General features: G+C 48.0%; 2 protein-coding genes across 3 annotated transcripts; both read left to right on the forward strand.

Annotated features, from left to right (window-relative positions):
• Positions 1-1,139: 1,139 nt before the first annotated feature.
• LOC100538434 (cytochrome P450 4B1-like) lies at positions 1,140-9,702 on the forward strand. 2 transcript variants are annotated; one of them, XM_010716146.3, is made up of 12 exons: positions 1,145-1,423; positions 4,290-4,434; positions 5,100-5,144; positions 5,463-5,590; positions 6,295-6,419; positions 6,742-6,893; positions 7,350-7,456; positions 7,854-8,044; positions 8,329-8,462; positions 8,554-8,618; positions 8,993-9,075; positions 9,222-9,702. In XM_010716146.3, the coding sequence occupies exons 1-12, from the start codon at positions 1,244-1,246 to the stop codon at positions 9,388-9,390; spliced, it is 1,524 nt and encodes a 507-aa protein (XP_010714448.1). In that variant the 5' UTR covers positions 1,145-1,243; the 3' UTR covers positions 9,391-9,702. The 2 variants fall into 2 exon arrangements, with proteins under 2 accessions (XP_031410782.1, XP_010714448.1); XM_031554922.1 differs by lacking the exon at positions 8,554-8,618 and having other exon boundaries at positions 1,140-1,423; positions 8,329-8,505; positions 9,222-9,396.
• A 5,068-nt stretch (positions 9,703-14,770) lies between these two features.
• Positions 14,771-21,914, forward strand: LOC100538588 (cytochrome P450 4B1-like). Its single transcript, XM_003208827.4, has 12 exons — positions 14,771-15,058; positions 15,218-15,359; positions 17,126-17,170; positions 17,443-17,570; positions 17,950-18,062; positions 18,152-18,303; positions 18,473-18,579; positions 19,339-19,529; positions 19,872-20,005; positions 20,432-20,496; positions 20,961-21,043; positions 21,240-21,914. The coding sequence occupies exons 1-12, from the start codon at positions 14,873-14,875 to the stop codon at positions 21,406-21,408; spliced, it is 1,515 nt and encodes a 504-aa protein (XP_003208875.1). The 5' UTR covers positions 14,771-14,872; the 3' UTR covers positions 21,409-21,914.
• Positions 21,915-25,549: the final 3,635 nt, after the last annotated feature.

Here is a 25,549-nt window from a genome sequence, read left to right on the forward strand (position 1 = left end):
CGCCTCTCCGCTGGGGTGGAAGTAGTGTGTGGGGACGAGGGTTCGAATCCTGGCTCCGCCAAGAGCAACCCGCCGCCTGCAGAGTCGCTGAGGGGATAGCGGTGGGAAATATCGAGGGTTCGAATCCCGCCTCCACCACGGCGGCCCTGCAGCCCCTTACCAGCATCCGTAGAGTGGGTGTTACCTACACATAGCGCTTGTGGGCACAGTGAAATGTTATTCTGATGCCAAGATTGCCTTATATTTGACTCTGTTATCTCTCATCCTGTTGCTCTCTACAGCTCTCTGAAAGGAGGTTTTGGTGAGGTGGACATCAGTCTCTTCTCCCATGTAACTATGAGAGGATGAGAGGTGAAGTTCCAGCTGTATATAAGAAAAAATTCCTTCTGAGAAAGAGCAGTGACGCAGTGGCACAGCTGCACAGGCAGGTCACCATCCCTGGAGCTCCAGAACCGTGAAGATGTGGCACTGAGGGATGTGATCAGTGGTTGGATTTGGTGTTCTCAGAGGACTTTTCCAACCTTAATGATTCAATGTTTCTCCGTACTAAACAATCCCAGTTCTCCATAGCATCCCCTCATGTCCATCAGCCACCCCTGGTGCCCGTTGTTTGTCCCTTTGAAGCCACACAGGAGCAGTCCCCAAAGCCTGCTGGTACCACCGTGTGCAAATTGCTGCAGGAACACCTGGCCATCGCTCAGCCCACGGCTTTGGGCATTGCTTTCTGTCCGTGACTTGCCCTGCGACAGAATTTGTCCGTCCCTCGTCAAGTTCACTATGAAGAATGCACCTCCACATTTTGTCCCGAGTGTTTTCAAGCTACAGCTTAAAATTACAGCTCAGGTCGCATAGGGAGTCACACGACGAGAGCATCACTAGAGTGAAGCCTTGAAACTCCACACACAGTATTTTTGCCAAATATCCACGTCGGGTCTCCCGAAAAGAAAACTGAATTAACTGGGGCAATTAGGAACATATATATATACACACATAAAGGTGACGGGGGGAACCCGAGGCAGCTCCACGGCAGCTCCGTGCTTTTCCCCTCCTCTCTCAGTGCCCAGCACCGCCCGCGCTCCTCCTCCCGTTCTGCCCGATCCCCGGCGCCGGGCAGGGCTGGATGCTCCGCTCTCAATAAGCGCTGCCGTGATTCGGCGGCCGCTCGGACCGCGGGCCCGGCCCCTCCGCCCTGCATTGGTCGCCGGCGGGGATAAGAGCGCCGGTGCCCGCGGGTACCGCAAGGATGAAGGCGTCCTGGTTCGGCGTGGATGTGGCTCGGGTGCTGCACTTAGCCGCCGTCTTCTGCCTGACGTGCGTGCTGCTGAAGGCCATCCAGCTGTACCACCGGCGGCGGGAGCTGCTGCGGGCTCTGTCCCCATTCCCCGGGCACCCCACCCACTGGCTGCTCGGGCACGTTCAGGAGGTGCGGCGGGGCGAGGGTGGGAGCTGCGGGAGGAGGTGACGCGTGGGGGTGATGTGCGGGAGGACCGTTTTCTCCCCGTGCCTTTTCTCTGCTGGGAGCGGCGTGTGGATGCGATGGGGAAAGATGCGATAGGTTGGCAAGGAGAGGAGACTGGATTTAAGGCTTTATGAGGTTGATTTGACACCCTGGCTAACTACACGCATGTATATAAAAAAAAGTCATGCTTGGAGTGCATGGCTGTACCTCAAGGTACGCATTTTTCCAAGCAGATCAGCTTGGCTGTTTGTTGCTGGCAGTTTTGTGAGCTGGCCAGTGTGAAAGGCTTTTTAATTAAAGCAAAAATGGAAAAGCTTTTGAATTTGTGCTGGAAGCGCTCAAAGCCCCATCCAGCCTGGCCTTGAGCAGCCTGTTCTAGTGGAATGCATCCCGGCCCTGATGGTTTTTAAGATCACTTCTACCTCGAGCTGTGCTTGATTCTAAAAGCATGCTGACCCCTCACCTGGGCTCTGCTGATCCCCTGCCCTGGCACATTAAATAACAAGCAACTCAAAGAGCAAGACAGAAAAATTGGTGAAAAGATTCAGACAGACAGGAGACCCCTGAATGACCACATCCACACTGCAGTCTCTCTGTGTCTGGCAGTACGAATGAGCTCTTGGCAATACAAGCACGAGGCCAGGCCAGCTTGGGGGTTTGTTGCAGTGCCAGTTAGACTTCAAAACTGCAGTTAAACAGAGCATGTTCGTCAGATTCTCAGTTGTGCCAGATTATACCGGGATGGAACTCTTTGGTGCTGATCACTCACACCCAATAATTGTTAGGTTGTTTTCAGTTTACCTTTCACCTTGGACAAAGGTAACCTTTTACGTTGCCATGCTTCTGTTGTTGAAGGAGAGTTCTGTTAGTTTTACTCAGTGCTGCTAAGTTTGCTAGAAGCCAGCAGTTGTGAGCCGGTGAGGAAGCTGTCAATGCCCTGGACGCGTGCTGAAAGCAACACCTGTAGGTGTCTTGGAGGATGTCTGGCAGCTGTATTCGGGGGAGCACTGAGAGCTCCTATTTCCATCTAGCTCTGTCTCGCTGCAGTACCATAGCTGTTAAAACTCAGAGCATCGGTTCCTGGCTACCCTTCCTCATGGGCAGAGCGTCTGGGGAGCGGAGGGAGGTGGCCCAGGAGGGCTCTGTCCCTCAGCAGCCTCTCATGTGCATCTTGCCTGTTTCAGCATCCGGTGGAGGATGCCTATTTTTGACCAAGAGTGAAGCAGCTCAGTGCTCAGATTTCAGCTCCTGTGTTTCTTCTGCTTCATTTGTTATCAGTGTGTGGTCATTAAATATCCCCTTCGGCACCTCTTCCCAGATGCTTTTAATGCTGGATCCATTCCAAAGCTTGCATTTCAATGTGAGATCATGCTATCGCTTTTCTTCCTTAGAAGAGCTGGGGTTATACTTTCCTCTCAAAACACCCAAGGGAGGAAGAAACAGAAGCGCTGTTTTGTATTTTTTGTTGTTGCTGTTGTTTTTTTTACCCAAAGCCTTGTGTCTGGAGCTCTGGTAAAGAAGCAGGAGCTGTCAGTGGATGTTCCTTTCTGTCCTTCTTTGATAACCACAGCAGAACTAGAGGTCATGGCCTTAGGTTTCTCCAGGTTGAGGTTAGATATTAGGAAAAATGTCTTTTCAGAAAGAGAGGTGATGCAGTGGCACAGCTACACAGGAAGGTGATGGGGTCACCGTCCCTGGAGGTGTCCAAGAACTGTGGGATTGTGGCACTGAGGGATGTGGTCAGTGGGCATGCTGGGGTGAGGTTGAACTGGATGATCTTAGAGGTCTTTTCCGACCTTAGTGATTCTTCAATAACCTCTCCTTGCACGTGAACTCATTTGCCTTCTGCTCTGGGATTACTCCCAGTGGCATAGATCAAACTGGGTGCCAATGCTCTAAAGGTGCAGTGACTGTTGCTGGCTCTTAAGCCATCTGGAAAAGCCAAGCACAGTGAGCCTTACTGCTGCCCCAGTTTCTTCCAGCATGTTTATGCTTTCTGTTATTGCACCAACAGGGGGAAACACAGGCACCATGCCAAGTCCCCTCTCTGCTGACGTTGTCTAAGGTATAGGCTGGTGGGGGCTTGGCTGCTGCCGGACCCTCTGGGACAATGCTGGGGCACAAATACCCGCTTGAGAAATGCCAGCCAAGCAAATAGCTGAACCAAGAAAATTCAGGACTAAAGGAACTGAGCAAACATTCACTCAATTCAGTAAATAGGGTGACATTTCAGTTCATTTCTAGAGTGCTATCGAATTTGTTGCACTTCAGCAGCCATTTCAGCCCTAGCTCACCAAAATCCTTCCTTCTGCGTTGTCGTAGCTGGACTAGGTTTGTGCATGAGTTAGTAGCTTTGGTAGAGCAGTTTTTGTTTAAAGAAAAGGTAATTTGTACATGTGGACTTTTTATCTCTGCTTGTGACTCTTTGCACTAACCCATCTAACCAGTTTGTTGCTTGTTGTCTGTTTTATATACAATAAAACTGGCTGTAAAAGCAATAAAACAATCACTGCTTTCAAAGAGGGAAGTGCAGACTGCCACTGCTACAAGTATCAACATCCATGCATGCAGCAATAAACAGAGTGCGCTTCTGCCCATAAGGGTGCTCTCCATGGCTATCATCAATTAATAAGGAGTAATTATATGATGGTTGAAAGTAATAAGCACCTTTACTTCTCCTGCCCTGCAAACCCAGGGCAGCCCCTTGCTGGTGATAGCTTGGTTCTGTAGTACAGGAAGACCTTCAGCTTTTGAAAATAGTCACTAAGGGGATTTTGTGTTTTCACCAAACCTGAGCATTCTGTCTCTTTTCCCTTCTCCACAACTGCAGTTTCTCAATGAAGAAGATCTGCTGGAAAAGGCAGAGACCTGGGCACAGAAGTACCAATATGCCCACCCTGTCTGGTTCGGGAGTTTCTCAGCTTTCTTGGTGGTCTCCAACCCTGAATATGCCAAAGCCATTTTTGCCAGAGGAGGTAAGAGGCAATGGTTCAACTGTGGAGCAGCAGCCACAGACTGCAGCTTTCCCATGCCAGGATGGCAATTCTCAGCAAGGCAGGGTGTCACAAACAGGTTGTATTACCAGAAATCAACCTTGGGTTATTTTACAGAGAGAACTGGCTGCTGCGTGCTCCAGGCATGCAGCTGCATGGCCCACTGAGGGCTGCAAGAGACTAGGGGTCCTCAATATCTACTAGCAGATCTATCTTCCTTGAGTCCTCCTTGAAAAGCTCCCTTCTCAGAGCCTAGTCTCAACAAGAAGGCGGCAGCTCAGAGCTTTGGTGTTGGCTCAGTCCCATTGAGCCGTTGGTTTGGTGAATCCAGTGAGAAAGGTGCTCAACAGTGCGTCTGAGAGGGTTAATCATTTACCCTGCAACATGCCCGTTTGACTTTGGACTACCAGTACTTTTGTTTACTCCAGTCTGAGCATCTGCATTTACACATTTTCTCACAATTAGGCCCAACAGTATTGTTTTGCTGTGAAATAGTGGTCAGTTCTGCAAGGATGCCACTGGTTATGTTTCACACCCAACCGAAAGCGATACCCCAGGGTGAACTTTCAGGTGCCAACGAGTGGAGTGATGCTGGTGAAATGTTTACCATTTCTTTCTCTTTCTCTTCTCCCCTCTTTTTTTTACAGATCCCAAGGATAACCTCAGCTATAAGCACCTTATCCCATGGATTGGTAGGTATTCCCAGGCCCTTGCGTACCGGGAACTATACTGAAGTTAGTTGAGAACGCATTATAAATAAGCAGCGTTGCACTTGTTCCATCCAAAAAATCAACATCCAAAAAATGTCCTGAGGTTATTCTGCTTATTGGAAAAGGTGCTAAATAATGCTAGTTTTTGTGATTTTAGATTAAAGTTCAAACATAGCCACTCATGAGAATTGCTTATGCGTGGAGGTGACCACAATCTCTGGAAATGATCTATTAAGGCAGATCTGGTTGTGTTTTGTCTGTAGAAACTATTTTCCTTGTTCACTGATTGTATTTCCAAAGGGAATGGCTTGCTGATCCTACACGGGCCCAAATGGCACCAGCATCGGAAGCTCCTAACACCAGGCTTTCATTATGACGTCTTGAAGCCTTACGTAGCCCTCATGGCAGAGTCCACCAATGTGATGCTGGTAGGGACAGTGTCTGTACCTCTCTCTGTCCTATGTTATCACCCGTGATCCCGATTGTAAACATGAGACAAGAGTCTATCTGCAGTGCCCTGGCTGCTAGTACCTGCAAAGATGAGCTGTGACTTGGGCTAGGAGCTGGAGGCCAGTTGTGTCAGCCCGTTCCACTAGGTGGCAATCTGTACCAAAGACAAAATTCCATCCACATAAGCTGTTCCCCAGCCTGGTTTCATGTTGTGAGAGTTCAGGTGCATCCATGCTCCTTTCTCTCTTCCCTTTCTCAGCTTTTTGGTCACCAGTTCCTTATGGTTCCAGAAGGAAAGAGGATCCAAAGTAATTTTGCAGCATTTATGGTTTCTCTTAGGATATCCTATGGGAAGAATTGAGCAAGAGCTCCTATATTTTATGCTGAAAAAACAGTGGAACAGAAATCATGAGATGCAGGAAAAGCCTTGATTGGAAGCTTGCATCCTAGGCACTACAGTCATATGTTCTTGAGAGATAAAGAAAAAAGAGGCTGGAGAAAGCTGGTGCCAGCACACATTGTTCTGGTTGCTGGTTCCCTTCAATGGACTTTTGACTGCAATTTAAGAGATCCTCTTAACTTCTTTCCTTAAGGACACATCCCATGCTGAGCACTTGCTTAACAGGAAGGTGAGTGCAGAACTGTCCTTTGCATTCTCATTTTTGTCTCCTTTGCCCACTAGGATAAGTGGGAAAAGGTGATCACAAATGGGAAATCGGTGGAGCTCTTTGAGCATATCAGCTTGATGACTCTGGACAGCATCATGAAATGTGCCTTCAGCTACTACAGCAACTGCCAGACCGACAGGTCAGTGCCCAAACCCTGGCTGAAAGTTTGCAGCTCAGAGAGAAAGCAAGCAAACTGCTTGTCAAAACACCTGAATTTGGGCTTTGACCTAAATAAACCAGACTCAGATTGCAGGGTCTGTTGGGCAAGCACTTGCTCAGTAGTAGTGCAGCAGCCTTCTTACAGAAGGCTTGCAGAATACTTCCTGATGCCATTATTCCTTAATGCTTGGTTAGTCACTACTGATGAACCCCAATGAGGCTGGGGACAGAGCAGACTCCAAGCTGGTACATAGTGCCCTCCCAGCGTATGCAGCAGTGTGAATCCCATCCCTTCTTTCCAGGCAGAACACCTACATCCAGGCTGTCTATGACCTGTGCCTGATGGTGCACCAGCGACTCAGCATCTTTCCTTACCACAATGACTTCATTTACTGGCTCAGCCCCCACGGATATCGGTTCAGGAAGGTTTGCCAGCTTGCTCATGACCACACAGGTATGCACTCTCATTATCCTCTCCCGAAGTTTTCATACAGGGTGTCTGAAAGAGCCTTCAAGGAACAGACGTGGCCAAAGTGCTATGTCTGCTGCATCTGTTGTCTCCAGCCTTTGGTCCAAAAAAACCCATCCAGAGCTGAGAATCAGGCATCCCCATGGGAGCTCTATACATGAGTTACCTCATGAGTTGCCTATATTGTGATCCTGCTGACCAAAGGAGCTGTGGTGGACTAATAAGTTTGTGGAAAAGCATCTGCTATTGCAACAACAGCCACGTGTATGTCACTTATTGTCATACTCCTGAAAAAGCAGAACTACCTGCATGTAGAAATACACAAGTCAGTGTATTAGGAGCAGGAAGGAAGCCATCTTCTTGGCCAGCTTTGTGTTCAGGAGGTGATTTCCAGGCTCAGCATCTCCTGCCCTGCTGAGTCTTCAGCTCTTATTTACACAGACAAAGTGATCCAGGAGCGAAAGGAGTCCCTTAAAGATGAACGGGAGTTTGAGAAGATCAAGAAGAAGAGGCATTTGGACTTCCTGGACATTCTGCTCTGCGCCAAGGTGAGCAGTGAGGTGCATGCCTCATCACAGCTGTAGAGGACACATGCTACAGGGAGCAAAATCCAGTCCCTGTGGCAGTACCACAAACTCACAGACATCCCCAAGGGCAATTGTTCTACTTCAGCTGAAGGCATCATGCCCAGTCCTACCCAGATGAGGAAGAATGGAGATGTCTCAGTGTTCAACCACTGAGATGCTGGCATTGTCTGGGAAGACAACCTGGAAAGGGATTTCATTGTCTTAATATAAGGGAGACAAAGGGATTTACAAGCAAAAGAGAAGTAGAAAAGAGAAGTGGCCCCAAGTTCAGAGAATTATTCAAGGCCATTATCAGCTCCCTTTGCAATGTCCCCTCCTGAGTTAAATGGGACCACTGAAGCTGTCTCTGTGTTTCTAGGACGAGACCGGAGCTGGCCTGTCTGATGAAGACCTGCGTGCTGAAGTGGACACGTTCATGTTCGAGGGGCATGACACCACAGCCAGTGGGCTCTCATGGGTCCTGTACTGCCTGGCATCACACCCTGAGCACCAGGCACGGTGCAGGGAGGAGATCCAGGACATCCTGGGCAGTCGGGACACCATTCAGTGGTAAGGCTGCACATTTTCCCATTGCAATCATTCCTAAGTGAGCAATGCCTTCAAGCCCTGGGAGCTGGCGTGCTATGGGATTGCTTTTTTCCAGGTAGCTGCATGCATGTTGTAGCCATGGCTATTTTGTGTTTCAGCACGATGTGTTTCATCATGTTGTCCATAAGCTTGCTGAATGGCTATTAATGTTGCTGGGGTGCCTAGCATGCAACAGCCCATGCTCCCTCCATCCCCAAGGGGGAAGCAGGAGGGTACTTGCAGTTCAGCATCCCCTGCCTCTGCAGGGAAGACCTGGGGAAGATGACCTACAGCACCATGTGCATCAAGGAGAGCCTTCGCCTCTACCCCCCAGTGCCTGGTGTGTCCCGGCAGCTCAGCAAGCCCATCACCTTCCATGATGGTCGCACCCTGCCAGAAGGTCTGTGGATTCTGATTCTGCTCGACATTACAGCAGTAAAATTGTACGTCTGTGCCACTGAGTCTTTTTCTCCTCCTCAAATACTTTACAGGCACTATCACAGCAATAAGTATTTATCTCATTCACCGAAATCCATCGGTGTGGAAGGATCCTTTGGTAAGTTTTGGTGCTCAAAAAGTGGCATTTGTGTTGCCTCTGCATTGGGTGTAGCAACTAAATGCTTCAGAAAGCTTCTTGTAGTAGCAGACATAAAGATGATTTTGCTTAGCTTGTAGGTGAAGAATTAAATTGCATCCATGCACCACAGTTTCTCAGTTATAATCATTGCTCTGCCTGATTTGTGCTGGCTGCGCTGCTCCTTGGAAGCCAAGGGAGTCTGGCATATGAATTCCAGTTCACCTCAAAGTGCATCTTCTCTCCAGTGGAGTTGGTCAGAAATTATGGAGTGTTGCACTTCTGAGGGTACCAATCACAATACCTTTGCTCCTGAAATAACCGTTTCTTTCTTGCTGTACATACTTAATTCCTAGGTTTTTGACCCGCTGCGGTTTTCTCCAGAGAATGTATCTGGCAGGCACTCTCACGCCTTTCTGCCTTTTGCTGCTGGAACGAGGTAAAACACCGGGCATGGGAAGAGCAGTGGGATGCAGAAATCTATGTCCCTGGGAATGGCTTAGCCCAATGGAGCATGTGCCACTCTTCAGCCCCCTCAGTTGTTCCCTGCTCTCGTCCCCTGGGTGATTGCTGTCTTTATGTCAGGAACTGCATTGGGCAGCAGTTTGCCATGATTGAGATGAAGGTGGCCCTGGCGCTGATCCTGCTCCGCTTCGAGCTGTCCCCTGACCTCACCAATCCCCCCCAGAAGATACCTCGGATCATCCTTCGCTCCAAGAATGGCATCCACTTGCACTTAAAGAAAATCCATTGATGCTGGAAAATGGCCTGAGCATCAGTGGGAGGGACCGAGCAGACCGGGATGAAATGTTTGCCTGAGATACAAGGTTTACAGCAGCTCGGGATACGAGGATTCCTCCGCTCCTGCGTGGCTGCCAGCAGTCAAACTTGTCCCTGTGGGCACCCCAGTGCCTGCAGGTCAGCTCAGGGCTGACCTCACCTCTCTTCTCTCTCTCTATGCCTGATTGCACTCAATGCACTGGTTACAGCTTGGGCTTGGAACTTTTGCTCAAGCTGCAAAATATGATGTAATTTTTGCATTAATAAACCATTGATTCCTGCAACAGCTGCTGTGTTGAGTTTGGATTGCTAATGCTCACCAGCTCAGTCTCACCAGCCAACCCAGCATCTTATAGAGTCATTAAGGTTGGAAAAGACCTCTAAGATCATCCAGTCATCAACCCATCCCTAGCATGCTCTCTGACTGTGTCCCTCAGTGCCACAGCTCTATGGTTTCTGAACACCTCCAGGGATGGAGACCCCACCACCTACCTGAGCAGCTGTGCCAGCGCATCAACATTCTTTCCAAGACAATGTTTTTTTCCTAATATCCAACCTGAACCAATGTTTTACAGAGGTTGTTAAGCATGGGACTGAAAGGTCCTCAACTTACCACTGATGGGGATGATGGAATAGAGAGAATACTTATTAAAAAAACCCAGATGTTATGAAACTTGGAGAGTCTGCAAACAATTTGAAGGGTGGTATTAAGATTTGAAATAATTTCGATAAATTGGAAAAAGTGCTCAAGTGGTTAGGATGCAGCTCTGTAAGGGCACACACAAAGCACAAAAACAGATGCAGGCATTGCACAAAACCTCAAAGCAGATGGCTGGCTGTGCAGCAGCCTCTCCAAAAATGTATTTTGAAGAGATAGAGGACCATAACAGTAATGTGAATCAGTAATATCCTCCTATTGTAATCAAAGCAAACACCAAACCTGGATACACAAATACAAATATTTCTCCAAAACCTTCCCTTGCATCTCCTTTCACTAAATGAAAGGAGTGTCCTTCAGTTCTATTCTGAGATTCAAGCATAAGGGCAACTGCATTTACTCCAAAATGTACCTTGCCAATGTATTCTGAAGTACAAAATGAGAAAAATTTTTAATCAAAATAACTGAAGCCGCCAGAACCAAACAACATAGATTTCTGTATTGGATGGTGAAGGAACAGAACTAGGATAGCTAACCCAAAGCTACCAAAGGGATATTCTGTACCCTATAACATTGTGCTCAGCAGTAAAACTGGGGAAGCTGGCTGGGTAAAATGGCCATTGCTAAGGGACTGCTGGGCACTGGTCAACTGTTGGCAGGCATTGTGCATCACTTGTTTTGCTGTTTTTATTATTATTACCTTTTTTTTTTTCTTCTTGTTTTCTTTCTTACTGAACTGTTCTCATCTCAACCCACAAGTTCTGCACTTTTCAATTTTCTCCCCCATCCCACCGTAGGATATCTGTGAAAGGGAGTGAGCCATGGGTTCACCTTCCAGCGTGTGATTTCTGAGAGTGCCACCCCTCTGCCCCAGATAACTTCCCCTTGCTTGATATTAAGATACTTGACAGTAATAAAGAGACTCTGTCACGTGTGATTTTATAACCCAGAGCAATGCCATAAAGACAGCCGAGCTCTAGATACAGAGAGGTTACTTCATTCTTTAATCTTACTTTTTGCCAAAACGGTAATTGCAGAGATGATGAACTGATCTTGGACTGCCTGATTCAGCCTTTTAGATAACTAATTTAACTAGCTCTCGAGAGATGGGCTCTGCTGAGTGCAGTAGGGTATGTATTCATTAGACTCCTTTCATTGCTACAGCTGAACAACCCCATCTCTCACTAGCCCACATCAGCCTGTTGGTGTCACCTTCTCACCAAGAACAGAGGGTGGCACATTGTCCCCAGGGGATGCTGTCCTTGCACAGGACCCCCGTGGCTCTCACTGCAAACCTGATATCAGGTGCTACCAGCAGTTCCCATCCAAACCCCACTGGGATTTTACACTGGGAGCAGCCTGTAAATTAAATAAATATTGCAGCATAGTTGTAAGACAGCTGTATTAAATGCTTCCAGACATAAATTCACCCTAGAGATGTGTGTGGTCAGATGGGATCCAGACAGCTCACATTACTCTGCAACACTTGCTGGTCTCTTTCCGTCATATCCTCATATATCATGTGTTAGGAAGCCTGAAATGTTATTTCTGTTGGCAACACAACTACATCTCATCTGTCAGCACTAAGCACTACAGGAATACACAGGGACAGATGGCTCGGGCTCTTCTTCCTACCTGAATAAACAGAGGCACACCCAGGGAAGCAGCTGCTGCAATGTCAATTTCAGGGGCAAAATACTAATTTGCCACCTACATTTCACCTGTTTGACAGAGCAGTCCTTCTGCAATGGATGCTAACAGCATGCACCAAGTCATCAATTCTCTCGAGGTGTCTAAATTAAGTGGGAAGACTCCCTAAACCCAAGAGCAACTTTCATAGCTTGAAGTCCCTATAAATGAGGCTTTAGTCACTCTGCTCTGAAGGCTCTTCTTTCACTTGATCTTCAAGACAACCCAGGAATCCTTGACTCCATGCTCAGACGTTGATACTGGTTATTTAATAACTACCAGGGAAACAGATGGGTAAAAATCCACCCTTCTCAGTTAGCCATGATCAAACACATTTTCCAAGGACTTTGTCCCGGTGTGAATTTCTAGTCTGATTCCATGCCAGTGATTCCCCAGACAAGTCCCTCCACCTGTGAGTTTTGGGCGATTTCTCTACCATTTTACAGGGAATTGCAGGTCCAGATCAGTCACTCTGGTAATGGGATAGGTGTCATAGGACACCCCAAAACAGCTCCATTGGTGCCTGCCTAGCTGCTCAGCCCCCATCTCTCTCTTCGTCCCTTACACAACCCTGGCAAGGCACCCAACTTCTATGCATGTGCTACAGGTCTTCAGCACAAATGACCCACAGAAGCCATCCCACTGCCCTCAGGTCCTCAGCCCCTTTCTTTCTCCCATCCATAATCATGCATAAGGCCAGAGGAGAGGCTGAATGTTGATGGGGTGTTTCCTAGAGGGACTCTGAACAAGACTGAAGGCTTTTTTAGAACTGAGTGAGAGGTAAAAATACCTGAAGGAGAGATAGAGTCCATGATACACTGGAGGTTGGGAATGGGGTCTCCTGTAGCGTGCACTGCTAGAACTTCAATTTAACCCCAAGAATTGTTACAGATCTGTCCAAATCTTCTCTGTGATTTCATCTGGTTTCCCAGCCAGCTTGCCAATCAGCGCATAATACCTCCTCTCCTAATTACCTATTAATCACAACATTGAAGATGATGGAGGATGATCATAGGAAGAGCTGGAGGTGCTGTGTGGTAGAGAGAAGATGCATCTTCCACAGCCATGAAACCTCTGGAGTTGGTCACTCCTGCTCAGGAGCATGAAAGCAAATCGAGTCTCTCCTGCTTGGGCTATGGATGAATGTAGGATGAATTCCTTCCCTAAGAAATGCCTGAGCTGACATACTGCAATCTTTGGCCTCCTGAGCAACTTCCCACTCTCTGAATGTTTGCACAGATCCATCTAGGGATAAGAAGATACACTGAGCATCGTGAAGCTGGCCAAGTGTGTGAAAAGCACTGTGCTTTGTCATGGAAGTTATCCTGTCATAGAAATTATCCAAGCCAACAGTTTAATCCTCAGCTTTACCTTACAAGAAGTATTGGTGTTTTCTTTAAATTTCAGAATTGTTGGTTGATGTGGCTCTAATGATTTACTAGGCTCTGGGTCAAACAATACAGCATGTTAGCAATGACACAGAGCAGAAAGCATAATGACAAATACCAGCCAGGGGATAAGCCTCCTTTTTTCTCCTAGCCTGAAGAACAACAGACACCATCTTAAAGGAAGTTCCAGGAGTGCAGCTCTTTGCAATACATCTTCCCATCATGCTAACAAGAGTCCAGTTAGCTTGAGTTATCCTAGCTGAAGGACCCCAGCACTTTTTCTAGGGAAATGCTGAAGATTTGTGGTATTACATACAACACTGGAAGACAAGTAAGAGTGTTAGCAGCCCAGAAACAGACATAGAGTAGCTCATAAATGTGACATCTTTCAAGTCAAAGCAAAAGTGCCCTCCAGAAGCCCTCAGGCTTATCCTGTAAGCTCTCACAAGGAGTGGATAGCTCAGAGAAATAAATGAAACCACCCGTACCAAGGGCACTCATTGCAATCATTAACAAACAGCTCACAAGCCAGCTGAGGGAAAAGTCACCCTGTTTACTAACCTTCAAATATTGTCACGGAGTCAAGTAATACCTGGAGAGTGAGCCTTGTGGGATATTTTCTTACAAACTTTCTGTCCCAAAGGCTCAAGCATTCTGACTAGGGCTGTGTGCATTCAGTAAAGTGATTCTACCAGCAGAAAACATGGGTTTCAATTGGGTATGTTCTAAGCCAGACTAAATGATAAAGGAAGGTGTTTATCCATCTGAAGACCCTTGTTTTGGAGACATGTTAAGTCAAAGAGAAACACCCACACAACTCAGGAGCCTCAGTGCTTTAGCAGGTTAACTAACAGGTCCAGCAGTTGATGACCCATTTGATCCTCATAATATCCAAACACCCAAATGGGAAGTTATTTCAGCCCATCTGGGATCCCTGTCTTTGCAATACACCTAGAAATCAGCCAAAAGTAGCAAGTTTTCAGCCCAAGCCCTCCTGCAGCCCTACAGGCTGGGAAAGAGAGACTCACCAGAACTGTAAAGGGAACACCATCGTATTATCACCCCTCCCCTTCAGGCTAGATGCTCTCAGTGTTACTGCAGCTCTTTTTGCTGCTCTCCCACTCTTTGATTTACACATTGACAGAGTCAACTCTCCTGGCTCATCTATATAGGATCACTTGGAAAGCAAACCACGATCCCTCGTCTGCTGGTCAGATTTTGGCTGTTCCTCTGATTACAGTCCAGCTGCGTGTTGTTACAGTCACTAAGAGCACTGTTTTTACAGCTGAAGGTGGCTGGATCAGTCCAACAGAAGTAGCCTGTTTGCTTCTCACCTCGTGTGAGTGCACTGGGGACTACCAGTACTGATCTTTCATCTACCTGGGCATATGTGAAGGGGTCAGAGCTGGAGTTCTGTGCTGCTGCAAGCATTTTCACTCACTGTTGGGATGTAACAACCTTCTGAAAAAGTAAATATTTACAGGGAGTTTGCTAACAAGCCATTTCCATCCATCAAGGTTATTGCAAGTGGGTAAAAGGGTCAACAGGGAGTGTAGGAATTCTGGCTGTGGGTCAAGCTGACACATCGCTTATTGGTACACTTCTGCTATAAAACTCATCCAGATCTTGCACCAGCAGCACTTGGCCAGCTCTGCTGGAGGAGCTGTAGAAGAGAAGCAGGGAGAACAAGGCAGCGTCGGGCACCCCAGACTCAGGCCAGCATGGTGTCTCTCCTGGACAACATAGCCAGACCTTCTGCTATCATTCTGCAGCTGTCTGTGGTGCTTGGTGTCATCTTTGTCCTACTGAAGGTGGTCAAATTCTACCAGCAGAGGAAGAAGATCCTCAAAGCTCTGGAAGCATTTCCTGGTCCCCCAGCGCATTGGCTTTATGGCCACAACCATCTGGTAAGGACAGAGCTGGGGTGGGTTTGTCTCAGCAGCTGCTCTCTCTGTTTCCCAGGAGGAGACAACTTGCATGTAGTTTCCATAAGAAGATAAACGTGCTCTCCCTGCACATTCTTATTTTTCTGCCTGAATGCAGTTTTTGCTTTGCTATCATTGCAGATAACTGGTGATAAAATGTTAAGTCTGGTAGTGTCACTGGGAGAACAATACCCATATGCCTTTCCCAGATGGTTTGGACCAGTGCTGCCATCTCTAGTAATCCACCATCCTGAATATGCCAAGACTATTCTTGGACGAGGAGGTAATTCTCTTCACTTGGGTTTGGGGATTACAGTCCTTCACTCTTCCCTGGGAAGTGTGTCCTCCTACAGCATCAGTCACCACAATATTTGTGCTTCCTAGTAAATGCAGGAACGTGCATCATCTGGCACAGCAATTCAAAAGACATCTGAAGACTTTCTCTCTGCTCCTTTTTGTGGAGTTGTTTGTACTTGGTGGGTTCCCAAGAACTTACAGTCATTCTTCTCAGCTTTGAGATTTGCCATAGTTGTTTATTTTCCACACATATTCTTACCCAGTTTTTCCCATGTTTGCTGAGATCATAGATGTAGAAGATCACTTTTAAATTCTACCTCTAGTATTAGAGCATTTTACACTTGGAAACAAGACTAATTCTACAAGGGCAGCTCCAAAAGTAATGCTTCCTATTTTACTATGTTGGCCCATACAATCAGAAGAGGATGTTGGTGGTATGGCAGTAGAGGCTGAACCTTCCCAACAAAATTTCATTACATTTTGTTGCCATACAACAGATGGCAAAGTAGAGAGGTAGCATGACAAAATTGAGTTTGACACAGAAGTGTACGTACAGAAAGAAAAGGTGTGTCACTGAATTTCTGAATACAGAAAAAATGGCCCCTGTTGACATTCTCTGATGCTTGCTGAATGTTTGTGGAGAGCAAACAGTGGATGTGAGTACAGTGAGGTGAGTGGTGCATTCCAGCAGTGGTGACAGCAATGTGAAAGACAAGCCACATTCTGGATGGCCATGCACAGCTGTCACTCCGTGACATTTAGGCTGTCTCAATCAGTTCATCTCTGGATTGCAACCAAGGAGCTGCATACAGAGCTGAATATTAGCTTCAGTGCATTGGGAACTATGGTGGAAATGTTGGAATATTACAAAGTTTACGCCATGTTGGTCCCATGAGTGATTGCACAGGAACAGAAAGAATACCATATGCAAGTTTGTCAGGACCTACTGAACAAAAAAAAGAGACTGAAGGTGTTAGTTTTCTGAATCACATCATTACCACTGATAAGGCGTGGTCTCACAGCTACAAGCCCAAGTCACCACAGCAGGCCATGGAGTGGCAATTGGCAACAAGTGAATTCCCCATCAAAGAAAACATTCAAGATGCAGCCCTCAGTGGGTACAGTGATGTGCATTGTCCTTTGCAATAGGAAAGGAGAGATCCTTCTGGTTTTACTGGAACCCAAACTACTACTGCTTTATCATGACACTGTGCTGAAGGTTTGAACTTTGAGAAGCAGACGACCTTTCTCTTGCAACACTATAATACCAGGCCACATGCCACTTTGAAGAGTGTACAAGAGGGCTACGTTGCCAGTTTTGGCAGGCATTCTTCTCACACCAACTGTATAGTCCAGATTTGGTGCTTTCTGACTTCCATCTGTTTGGGCTGATGAAAACCAATAATGTCATCCTAGCAGCTGTGAGAAAGTGGGTCACCTCCATTGGTGCCGATTATTATAGGCATGGCATGCGGGCTTCTTGTTCACTGTTGACAAAAATGCACAGGTAATGGTGGTGACAGAGTTGAAAAATACTGATTTGTATCTGAAAATTTGCTCTATCAAACAGTGTTATTGTGCTCTTTTTCGTAGCTATTACAGTTTCCATGGAAATAAATAGGAGGCATTACTTTTGGAGCGACCTACATTGTGATAAAGAGGAGGGATTTTACTGACAATTTATCCTGAATTTTCTTGATACATTGCATTCATTAGCCATTATACTGTCCTGGTCTTTATTTTGTTTTACAGATCCCAAGCCTCCTGTACCTTATCACTTCTTAGTTCCATGGATCGGTGAGTAATTTTCTTCCATTAACCCTAGCAGCCACGTCACACATTTCATTATTCTCATCTTCCCTTATTTCACTTTTTTCCATCCTAAAACCAGAGTACACAAGCAGGAGGATTAGGCTGTGAGCATTAGCACTGGAGTTGTCCCCATCACTGAGTAGCATGTCTTCCCCCCAGGCCCTGCACATCACCTGCTGCTTGGCCACGAGCAGCAGTGAGGCTGCTGGAGCCATGAGCAGAGTGGAGTAGCTGATGGCTGTTTCTGTTGTCTACAGGCAAAGGGTTGCTGGTCTTGGGTGGAACCAAATGGTTTCAGCATCGGAAGTTGCTCACTCCAGCGTTTCATTATGATGTGCTGAAATCTTATGTGTCCCTGATGTCAGAATCGGTCAAAGTGATGCTGGTAAGAGAGGGGAAGAGACTTAGATGGTTCCTAGAGCTCTGTCATTTGGGGGGGATTCTTTTCTTTAGTTTTCTTTTTAGTTTTGTTTCTCTGAAATTGCTTCCTCTGGCTATTGCACTTATTCTCTTTTTCACTTGCTTCCCATTGAAATCAACCACAGTTGAATATCTGTTCATAGCCCGGCAATGGTAAACACAGGGGAAAAAAAATGCAAAGAATGGTTTGGTTACATTCACAGGATATGCAGTGAATTAGGGCCTCTTTTTTTGGAGAAAATAATTAGCTATGTGGATTGAGACAGGGACAGGAACCATGACCTGATACTGTGGCTGAGTCTGCTCTGGAAGTCTGTCTCTCCTCACACTTTCTCCATCACTAGGATAAATGGGAGAAGAAGAAGTCAGTAGAGCTCTTTGAAGACGTCAGCCTGATGGCACTGGACAGCATCATGAAATGTGCCTTCAGCTACAACACCAACTGCCAGACTCAGAGGTCAGCACACAAACTTCCCAATTCTGGGACAACGAGTGCCCCTATTTACTCCACTCGCACTGCTAACACCAGCTCTTGGCCTCTTACAGCAACTCAGATACTTATATCAAAGCCGTTTTCGACCTGGGCTCCCTCATAAACAAGAGAATACAGAATTTCTCCTACCACGATGCCTTCTATGACCTGAGTCGCAGCAGCAGGGAGTTTCAGGATGCCTGCAGACGGGCCCATGCCCACACAGGTATTCCTGCTCCTTGCTCTCCCAGCTGCACCTCTTGCACACTCGAATTGGGAGCAGCTACAACAAGCGCTGGTCAGAGAGTTACAAATTAAACAGGGTCCAAGAGGCTGAACAAAGAGTTGTGAGCTGTCTGGCAGGATGCATCTAACATTGATCATTTTTCACACAGATAAAGTAATACAAGAAAGAAAGATACTGCTCTCCAATGACAAGGAGCTAGACAAGATCCTGAAGAAGAGACACCTGGATTTTCTGGACATTCTTCTTTGTACCAAGGTGAAGGTTTGAAATAATTCCATCAGACACCATAGACTGAACTTCCTTGGCACAAGGGTTGAACCAGCATCCCTATTTCCTAGCCTGGGGAAAGGTGGACAGAAAGGAAGGGTAATAAAGATGTGTGAGATACAGAGACTGAACATAAATAGCTCAGAATTTCACTTTCCTTGTTCATTTCCATCAAGTACATTCCAATTTTGAAAGGTGTGGGCTCTCAGAAACCTAAAGAAAGACCTCTGGGGAAGTTACAAGGAGGCAGCCTTGGCTGCAGTCCTCTCAGGAGGTTTTGCTCCTCCCCTTCTGTAGTTTTACCTTCACAGATGTCTTCAGAAACTCTAGATAGAGTTTCTGCCATTTGGTGTTGAGGATGAAGACTCTGTGCTCACTGCTTTTTGTAGGGCTTCTGCTTTCTTTTGTGCCACCATCTTAAACAAAAGCAAAAAAAAAAAGACCCAAACTACTGAAAAATGTAATGGGAGAACAAATGAGTTGTCCTGCAATAGGCTGTCCTGCTGAAGGGCCAGGAGCTGGTATTGCAATAAAACCCAGCTCTGTTGACTGCAGAGTCAGCAGCCAACAGCTCTGTTCTCACATACACTGGATTTAATTTCTACTGGCTTGGTTCTTGATATACAGGGAGATACAAGAGAAACCAAACCAGGTCCTTCTTCCTCAACATCTAGGGCTGTTTTAACACCCAGCAGAGCTAGCCCAATTAATGAGAGCAGGAGAATGATATGTTCTCCTCTTTGCTAGGATGAGAATGGAGTTGGCCTGTCTGATGAGGACCTGCGTGCCGAGGTGGACACATTCATGTTTGAGGGGCACGACACTACAGCCAGCGGGATTTCATGGCTCCTGTACAGCATGGCATTGCACCCCGAGCACCAGGCACGGTGCAGGGAGGAGATCCGGGGGATCGTGGGGAAACGGGATACCATTGAGTGGTGAGCTAGCAGTTCTGAGTTCTTTACCTGAAGCTTTCTTCAGTAGAGGTAATTGCCTTAAGTTGTGCCAGAGGAGGGGCTCGGGTTGGATATCAGGAATAAATTTTTCTCCAAAAAAGCAGTGATGCACTGGCACAGGCTGCACAGGGAGGTGGTGGGATCACTGTTCCTGGAAGTGTTGCAGAACCATGGGGATGTAGTACTGAGGGACGTGGTCAGTGGGCACGGTGAGGACGGCTTGGGCTGGATGACCTTAAAGGTCTTTTTGCAACATTAATGATTTAATATCTCGTGTCCCCATTGCTGCCAACAAGCACAGCCTGAGCCCTGGTTTGCTTTCAGGGAGGACCTGGGGAAGATGACATACAGCACCATGTGCATCAAGGAGAGCTTGCGCCTGTTCCCACCAGTCCCTGCAGTGTCCCGAAGGCTCTCTAAACCTGTCACGTTTTCTGATGGGCGCAGCTTACCTGAAGGTTTGTGTTCATCCTTCCCGCTGCTGTCCATCACAAGGGTGGAGGGGCTGGCTGGGGAGCTTCCAGTTTTACTTCTCTCTCTGAAAGGCTGCACAGAGCCACCACACTCACTGAGCCTGGAAGGGTTACTGGCGAGGGCCCAGGCACACGCAACAGGGTACCAGGTGTTCAGAGCTCAGATCCTGCAAATGCTGACCGTGTCCAAGAGTAGGGGTTCACCCATCAGTACCAGAGTGGGGCCCAGCTTTGAGACCGTTATTTCTTCCATGGAAAGGATTCCGAACTGACAGGCTGGGAAATGTTTCTGCCAAATCTTCTGTCACAGCCCCTGCAGAGTCCAGGGAAGGAGAGCATCCTCCAAACAATCTTGGTTTCAGTCTTCATATGATGAGTATTTTCACATCATGAATATTTTCTCAATTCCAGGCTCCCAAGTTTCGTTGAACATATTCGGTATTCACAGGAACCGGGATGTGTGGGAAGATCCCGAGGTATGTCACCTTCACAGCAAGAATGGGGAGATGATCTCAGAGCCCAGACTACCACTGTCTTTGAACAGGCAGCTTGCACCTCCATGCCAAATTTTTGGGTGGGTGGGTGATCCTTTTGTCTTTTATTCCAGCAGTCTGTATCCAAATGTAAAGTTCAATGATGTTACTAAACACCCCAAAGGCTTTGAAAAGGGTATTTAATAGCTTGCCTTTATGCAACGTGACATGGAGCTACTCTTTCTGCCTTCAGCAGCTCTGATGAGATATTTCCAAGGGGAAGATCAGCAAAGCCACCAGCACCCTCTTTTCATCTATCCAGTGGCTTTGTAGAGGAATGAATGAATGTCAGCTGCAGCTCTCCTGGAGCAGCAAAGGCCATTCCAGCCCTGCCTTGGGCACCAAAGAACCCGGTGCTGCTCATAGGTAGGCCAGTGCTGACCAAATGGTCTTTGTTGCTCCCACAGGTATTTGATCCCCTGAGGTTTTCTCCTGAGAACTCAGCACATAGGCATTCGCACGCTTTCCTGCCTTTCTCTGCAGGACCCAGGTAGCAAATCCTTCATCCCTTTCCCTCCTCATAGACGCATGGGGTTGTGCTCCTGAGCCTAATCCCCTCAGCACCCCTGGGTCAAATTGGCTTGGCCATCTCAAGATAGCTCTTGAGCACTTCCTGCACCCAAGGCACTGGGGATGCGGGTCTCATAACTTGCAGGCTTCAATCTGAACCTTTGTCCTCTCCCCAGGAACTGCATTGGGCAGCAGTTTGCTATGAATGAGATAAAGGTGGCTCTGGCACTGACCCTGCTCCGCTTCGAGCTGTTTCCCAATGCCTCCAAGCCTCCTACACTGACACAGCAGCTCATCCTCAAGTCCAGCAGCGGCATCCACCTGCATTTGAAAAAGATTCACTGACCTTATGAGGTGGCACAAGCAGTTCCCAAAGACCACTCTCCTCTCAGAGGTGCCAACCTGCAGCCTTCCTGAATGCCAGGGCTGGGGAGGGGGATACGCACCAGACCCACCTTATGTCTCACCCACACTAACCCTGCACTGAGCACGTTGTGCCCAGCAGGTTCAAGTCCCCTCCTTGCAGCAGGAAAAGCACAGCTGAGGTTTTTTTTGGAAGGTTAGCAAGGATCTTCTGCGTTCTCCTCATCTCTAGCCTGTCCTGCTGAGATTTCTATCTGAGCACCTCCATGTTAAGCTCAGGGAAGAGCCCTGCCTTGATGAGCTGCAGGCTGGCATTGTGCCTGGCATTACAGAAATGAAGACCAGCAGGTTTTCCCAACCTGACGCTGAACTTCCTGGAGCTGGGGGTGCTTAGACCCTGGGTAGCCTCGAGAAAGCCCTAAGCACCACATGATCTTAGCTTCATCCCCCTGTAATTGTGAATAAAGCCTTGCCAAGGTGGTCTGGGAGTATGGCCCTGGATGTTTTTGCACCTACAGTCAGTAAGAGAGGAAGAAGCCAATTGAGCCTCATTGAGAATGAGCTGCACCCACTGCTCTGCAGTGCAGGAGGGTGCAGCCCTGGCATTGCATTTCTCCAAGCCACAAATGCTACTGAAGGAATTTTATCCCCTGAGAAGAGAGCTTGCAGCCCTTCCGTGCTACGGGACGCCAAGCCCTTGCCCTGCACCACGTTAGCTTTTCTGTGGTAAGGAAATAACCGCAGCAAGCTGCCTTTGAAAGCAGCAGAACAAAAGCAGTGGTGGCAATGACAAAAAATCCACGGGCAGAAACAAAGCATGGGTTGGTCCCAAGACTTTTCCTGTACGGGCTGAGAACTGAGCGCTCAGTACACGAGTGAAAGGCAAAAACCACCATCAGAGAGCGGTGCCGGAAGGGTTTAGTGGAGGGCACGGGGAGGTTCTCTATTCCCACCCCATGAGGTTGGGGGCCGAGGGGCGGCCGTGGGACCCCCCTTTTCCCCAGCTCAGCTTGCAGGTCCGCGCAGCTCCGCTGGGTGGCACTGAAAGAACCGGGAAAAAATCCAAATCTGCCCTTCTGGCTCTGAGCGCAGCGCTGCCTGGTACTGCGTATGGGCTCGCAGGAGGGCTGTTAGGGTCAGGAAGACGAGTCATTGCCTGTTCCCGGCGCAGCGAGCATCGAGGAAGATGAGGCACAGGGGCTGCACGCAGATAGAAGTGCTGATGCCGTCACCCTTGCAGCACCCACGGGCTCACCCTGCTCTCAGAGACCTGCCCCAGCTCTCCTCCTCCCCCCAGCTTTGAAAGAATAAAATCCCACATCCTCGAGGGGCTGAGCTGTTACGTGCAGGGAAATGATTTGGTCTTTCTGCTCTGCCACCTCCATCAGACATCTTTCCTGTAAAAAAGGCTGCGCAACGCAACCTCCTCCACCACCCCGCTGGAAAAGCAGCACGAAGAGAGAGTGCAGGAGACCTCTCTCCCGAGCCCTGTCCCCAACACCTCCTGCCAGGCAGTGACAATTCTGTGCTGCCTCATCCCTCTCCATCCATCACCATGGATACATCATCCGGATGGGTGATTCCTTACCAGGTACCACAGCCCCTCAGGGAGATGCCACCAGAGTCGGCCCCTTTAGCAGGAAGATGCTCTAGACTGTACACACGGCACAAAAATCCCTTTTTCTCCCCCCCCATCTTTCCCTCCCTCCCCTTCCCCTTTTTTATTTATTTATTTTTTTCGATGCACAAACAATGGAGCTAAAAGGTTGGGTATCAGGCCGATAATCATGAATGACGTGTCGTTATTACACGCCGCACATCCATTATCTCCCACTCCAGCCATGTCACAGACGGCTGGAGGAGGGCAGATAACGGGGTGCCTTCATGCAGATGGCTTATTATCAGGATGTTCCAGGAGGGGCTTTAAGACAGTTAGCGATGCTGTTTGCCAGTTAAAGATTAGAGACCCCAGAGAATAATTAACAATCCCCAAACCTGTTTTTTTTTTTTTTCCTCCTGGATTCTTCTGCTTTCTCCCCCCTCCCCTGTCCTCTTTAATCTATTCACTCTAGCAGGTGTAATAAAGTGATAAGGACCGGCTCCAGGGATGTTTGTTTGGCTACTAAGGGTGTACGAACCAACAATGGATGGTATTTTACTCCTGGCTCTCGGTACCTTGAATCAAGACCAAAAACTTTGTGGCCCCATTGCCCACACACATGCCCCGCTCCCCTTTGCACCGATGCCACCAGGCAGCACCCCAAGGGGCTGTGATAGTCCCCTCCACGTGCTCTGCCACTGATACTCACATAGAGGTGCCAAACCTCCCTTTGTGCTCTGCAGGTCCAAATCCCTCGGAGCCCAGCACCAAGACATCAACTCAAGGCTGCGCTGTGTGGGGCGAGGCTGGAACAAACCTCCCATTCTGCAACACTTCAACCCTATACAGCAACCCCTCAGTTGCTGGAATAATGGAATAACCACCTGGAATAATTTACATATCCTCAGGGTAATGCAGAATTAATGTGCCTCTGCTAGTGGTATCACCTGGGGCCAGCAGGTGATTTTAATGGTTGGCAACCCTGCCCATGGCAGGAGATTGGTAATAGATAATCTTTGAAGTCCCTTCCAACCCAAGCTGTTCTGTGATTTGATGACCCCAAGGTTCCAGGTACTGCTGGGGGCCCTAGGGCATTCCCCAGCTCATGGGGTCAGTGCAGTGGGTGCCAGGACACTGTCTTCCTTACCATGCTCTTCCATCTGGAAGGGATGGTGCAGCATTGTGCTACAAACAGCATCCCCAGCCCTATCAGTGGGAGATGAGATATCCTAATTACGGCAGCGCAGGTGAGGATCCAGGCCATATCAGCCAGCACAGAAAGGTAAACAAGAAAGAAAACAATAGACACTTAACACTCATTAGCTGCGTCAGATAATACCTCACTTTTCTCCCTTTGGGGCTTAAAATCTAATTAAGATTTTCCAACAATAAATTTCATTTATGCTTGCTCTGTTTTGTTTGTTAGAGTCCGCCTGGGTTCATCCCAAAATCCCCATCCCTGCCCTTGCCCAGACCTACAGCTGCCCTCCTCAGAAATGGGACGCCTCAAACTGAGCAACCACAGCATCCCTGCATCATAGAATCATTCAGGTCAGAAAAGATCTCTAAGATCATCTAGTCCAACCATCCACCTGCCACCACTGCCCATCCCAAACCCATCATGGCTCACCCAGGGCATGCATACGGTCGGGGACAACTTGTTACTCATTATAAGGCCACTGTTTTGTAACTTCTTTTGCAACTGAGAGGTAAAAAATTAATGGGTTCCAATCTTTTTGCCACTCCTCAAGCCACGAGCCAGAGTGCTGATGCAGCAGGCTGCAAAATGAGTAATCCTTGTACATTCTGCTGAGCAAATCATTACCAGGAAGACCTGGGAAGCTTGTTTGTCAGAGCTGTGCAGTGTGACAGCCACCAGAGAAAAGCCAGGAGGTGAGCTTGGGGGTGGGGGGAGGGGGCTCCTTCCCATCCCTATGGCCATACACCCCAAAATTCCCTGGGCATGAAGCAGTGTCAGTGACACTCATCCGAGAGCAGCACCCAGATCCTGTTGCAGCCCTACTGTCACAAAAGCACTTCTAGCACAATGCAGCCTCCATCTGCAAAAGGGTTCAGCCCTTCTGAACCTTCTGCCCCATCTTCCACCCCATGCAATTTCCCTGATGACAGTTGTGATTTCTCAGCATTGGCTCTACGGTGTTTACCTTAATGGGGAGATATCTGGCATGGGGACACTCCTGTTTTGCACCACGCCTGAATTTCTGTCCCCACCCATCAGGGTGGGACATCAGCAGCATCACCTGCAGAAGCTGTGGCTGCAGAAAAGAAGCTTGCAGCAGACGGTGACACCAGGACACAACTTGTACATGGTATCACAAGCTACACCCCCTGGTGCTAAGGAAATCTAAGCTAGGAAATAAGTAACGGATCTCACCCACGAGGTGCTGACCCCTCTCTGAGCATCCTTCTCCATACTGTCCCACCCTTCCCGAAGTGCCTGAAGACTGGGAGTGCCATGAGATGCTGGAGAATCCTACAGATCACCAGCAGAATGAGCCTGGA

This window comes from Meleagris gallopavo, chromosome 10, assembly GCF_000146605.3.
Source record: "Meleagris gallopavo isolate NT-WF06-2002-E0010 breed Aviagen turkey brand Nicholas breeding stock chromosome 10, Turkey_5.1, whole genome shotgun sequence".
NCBI lineage: Eukaryota > Metazoa > Chordata > Aves > Galliformes > Phasianidae > Meleagris > Meleagris gallopavo.

What these genes read in the sequence shown, in the direction of transcription:
- LOC100538434 (XM_010716146.3), top strand. Translation starts at nt 1,244, where the DNA reads ATGAAGGCGTCCTGGTTCGGCGTGGATGTGGCTCGGGTGCTGCACTTA. An exon ending in AGCAACTGCCAGACCGACAG is followed by an intron (nt 6,420 to 6,741) that starts GTCAGTGCCCAA and finishes CCTTCTTTCCAG; the next exon opens with GCAGAACACCTACATCCAGG. An exon ending in ACATTCTGCTCTGCGCCAAG is followed by an intron (nt 7,457 to 7,853) that starts GTGAGCAGTGAG and finishes CTGTGTTTCTAG; the next exon opens with GACGAGACCGGAGCTGGCCT.
- LOC100538588 (XM_003208827.4), top strand. Translation starts at nt 14,873, where the DNA reads ATGGTGTCTCTCCTGGACAACATAGCCAGACCTTCTGCTATCATTCTG. An exon ending in GACTATTCTTGGACGAGGAG is followed by an intron (nt 15,360 to 17,125) that starts GTAATTCTCTTC and finishes TTTGTTTTACAG; the next exon opens with ATCCCAAGCCTCCTGTACCT. An exon ending in ACATTCTTCTTTGTACCAAG is followed by an intron (nt 18,580 to 19,338) that starts GTGAAGGTTTGA and finishes CCTCTTTGCTAG; the next exon opens with GATGAGAATGGAGTTGGCCT.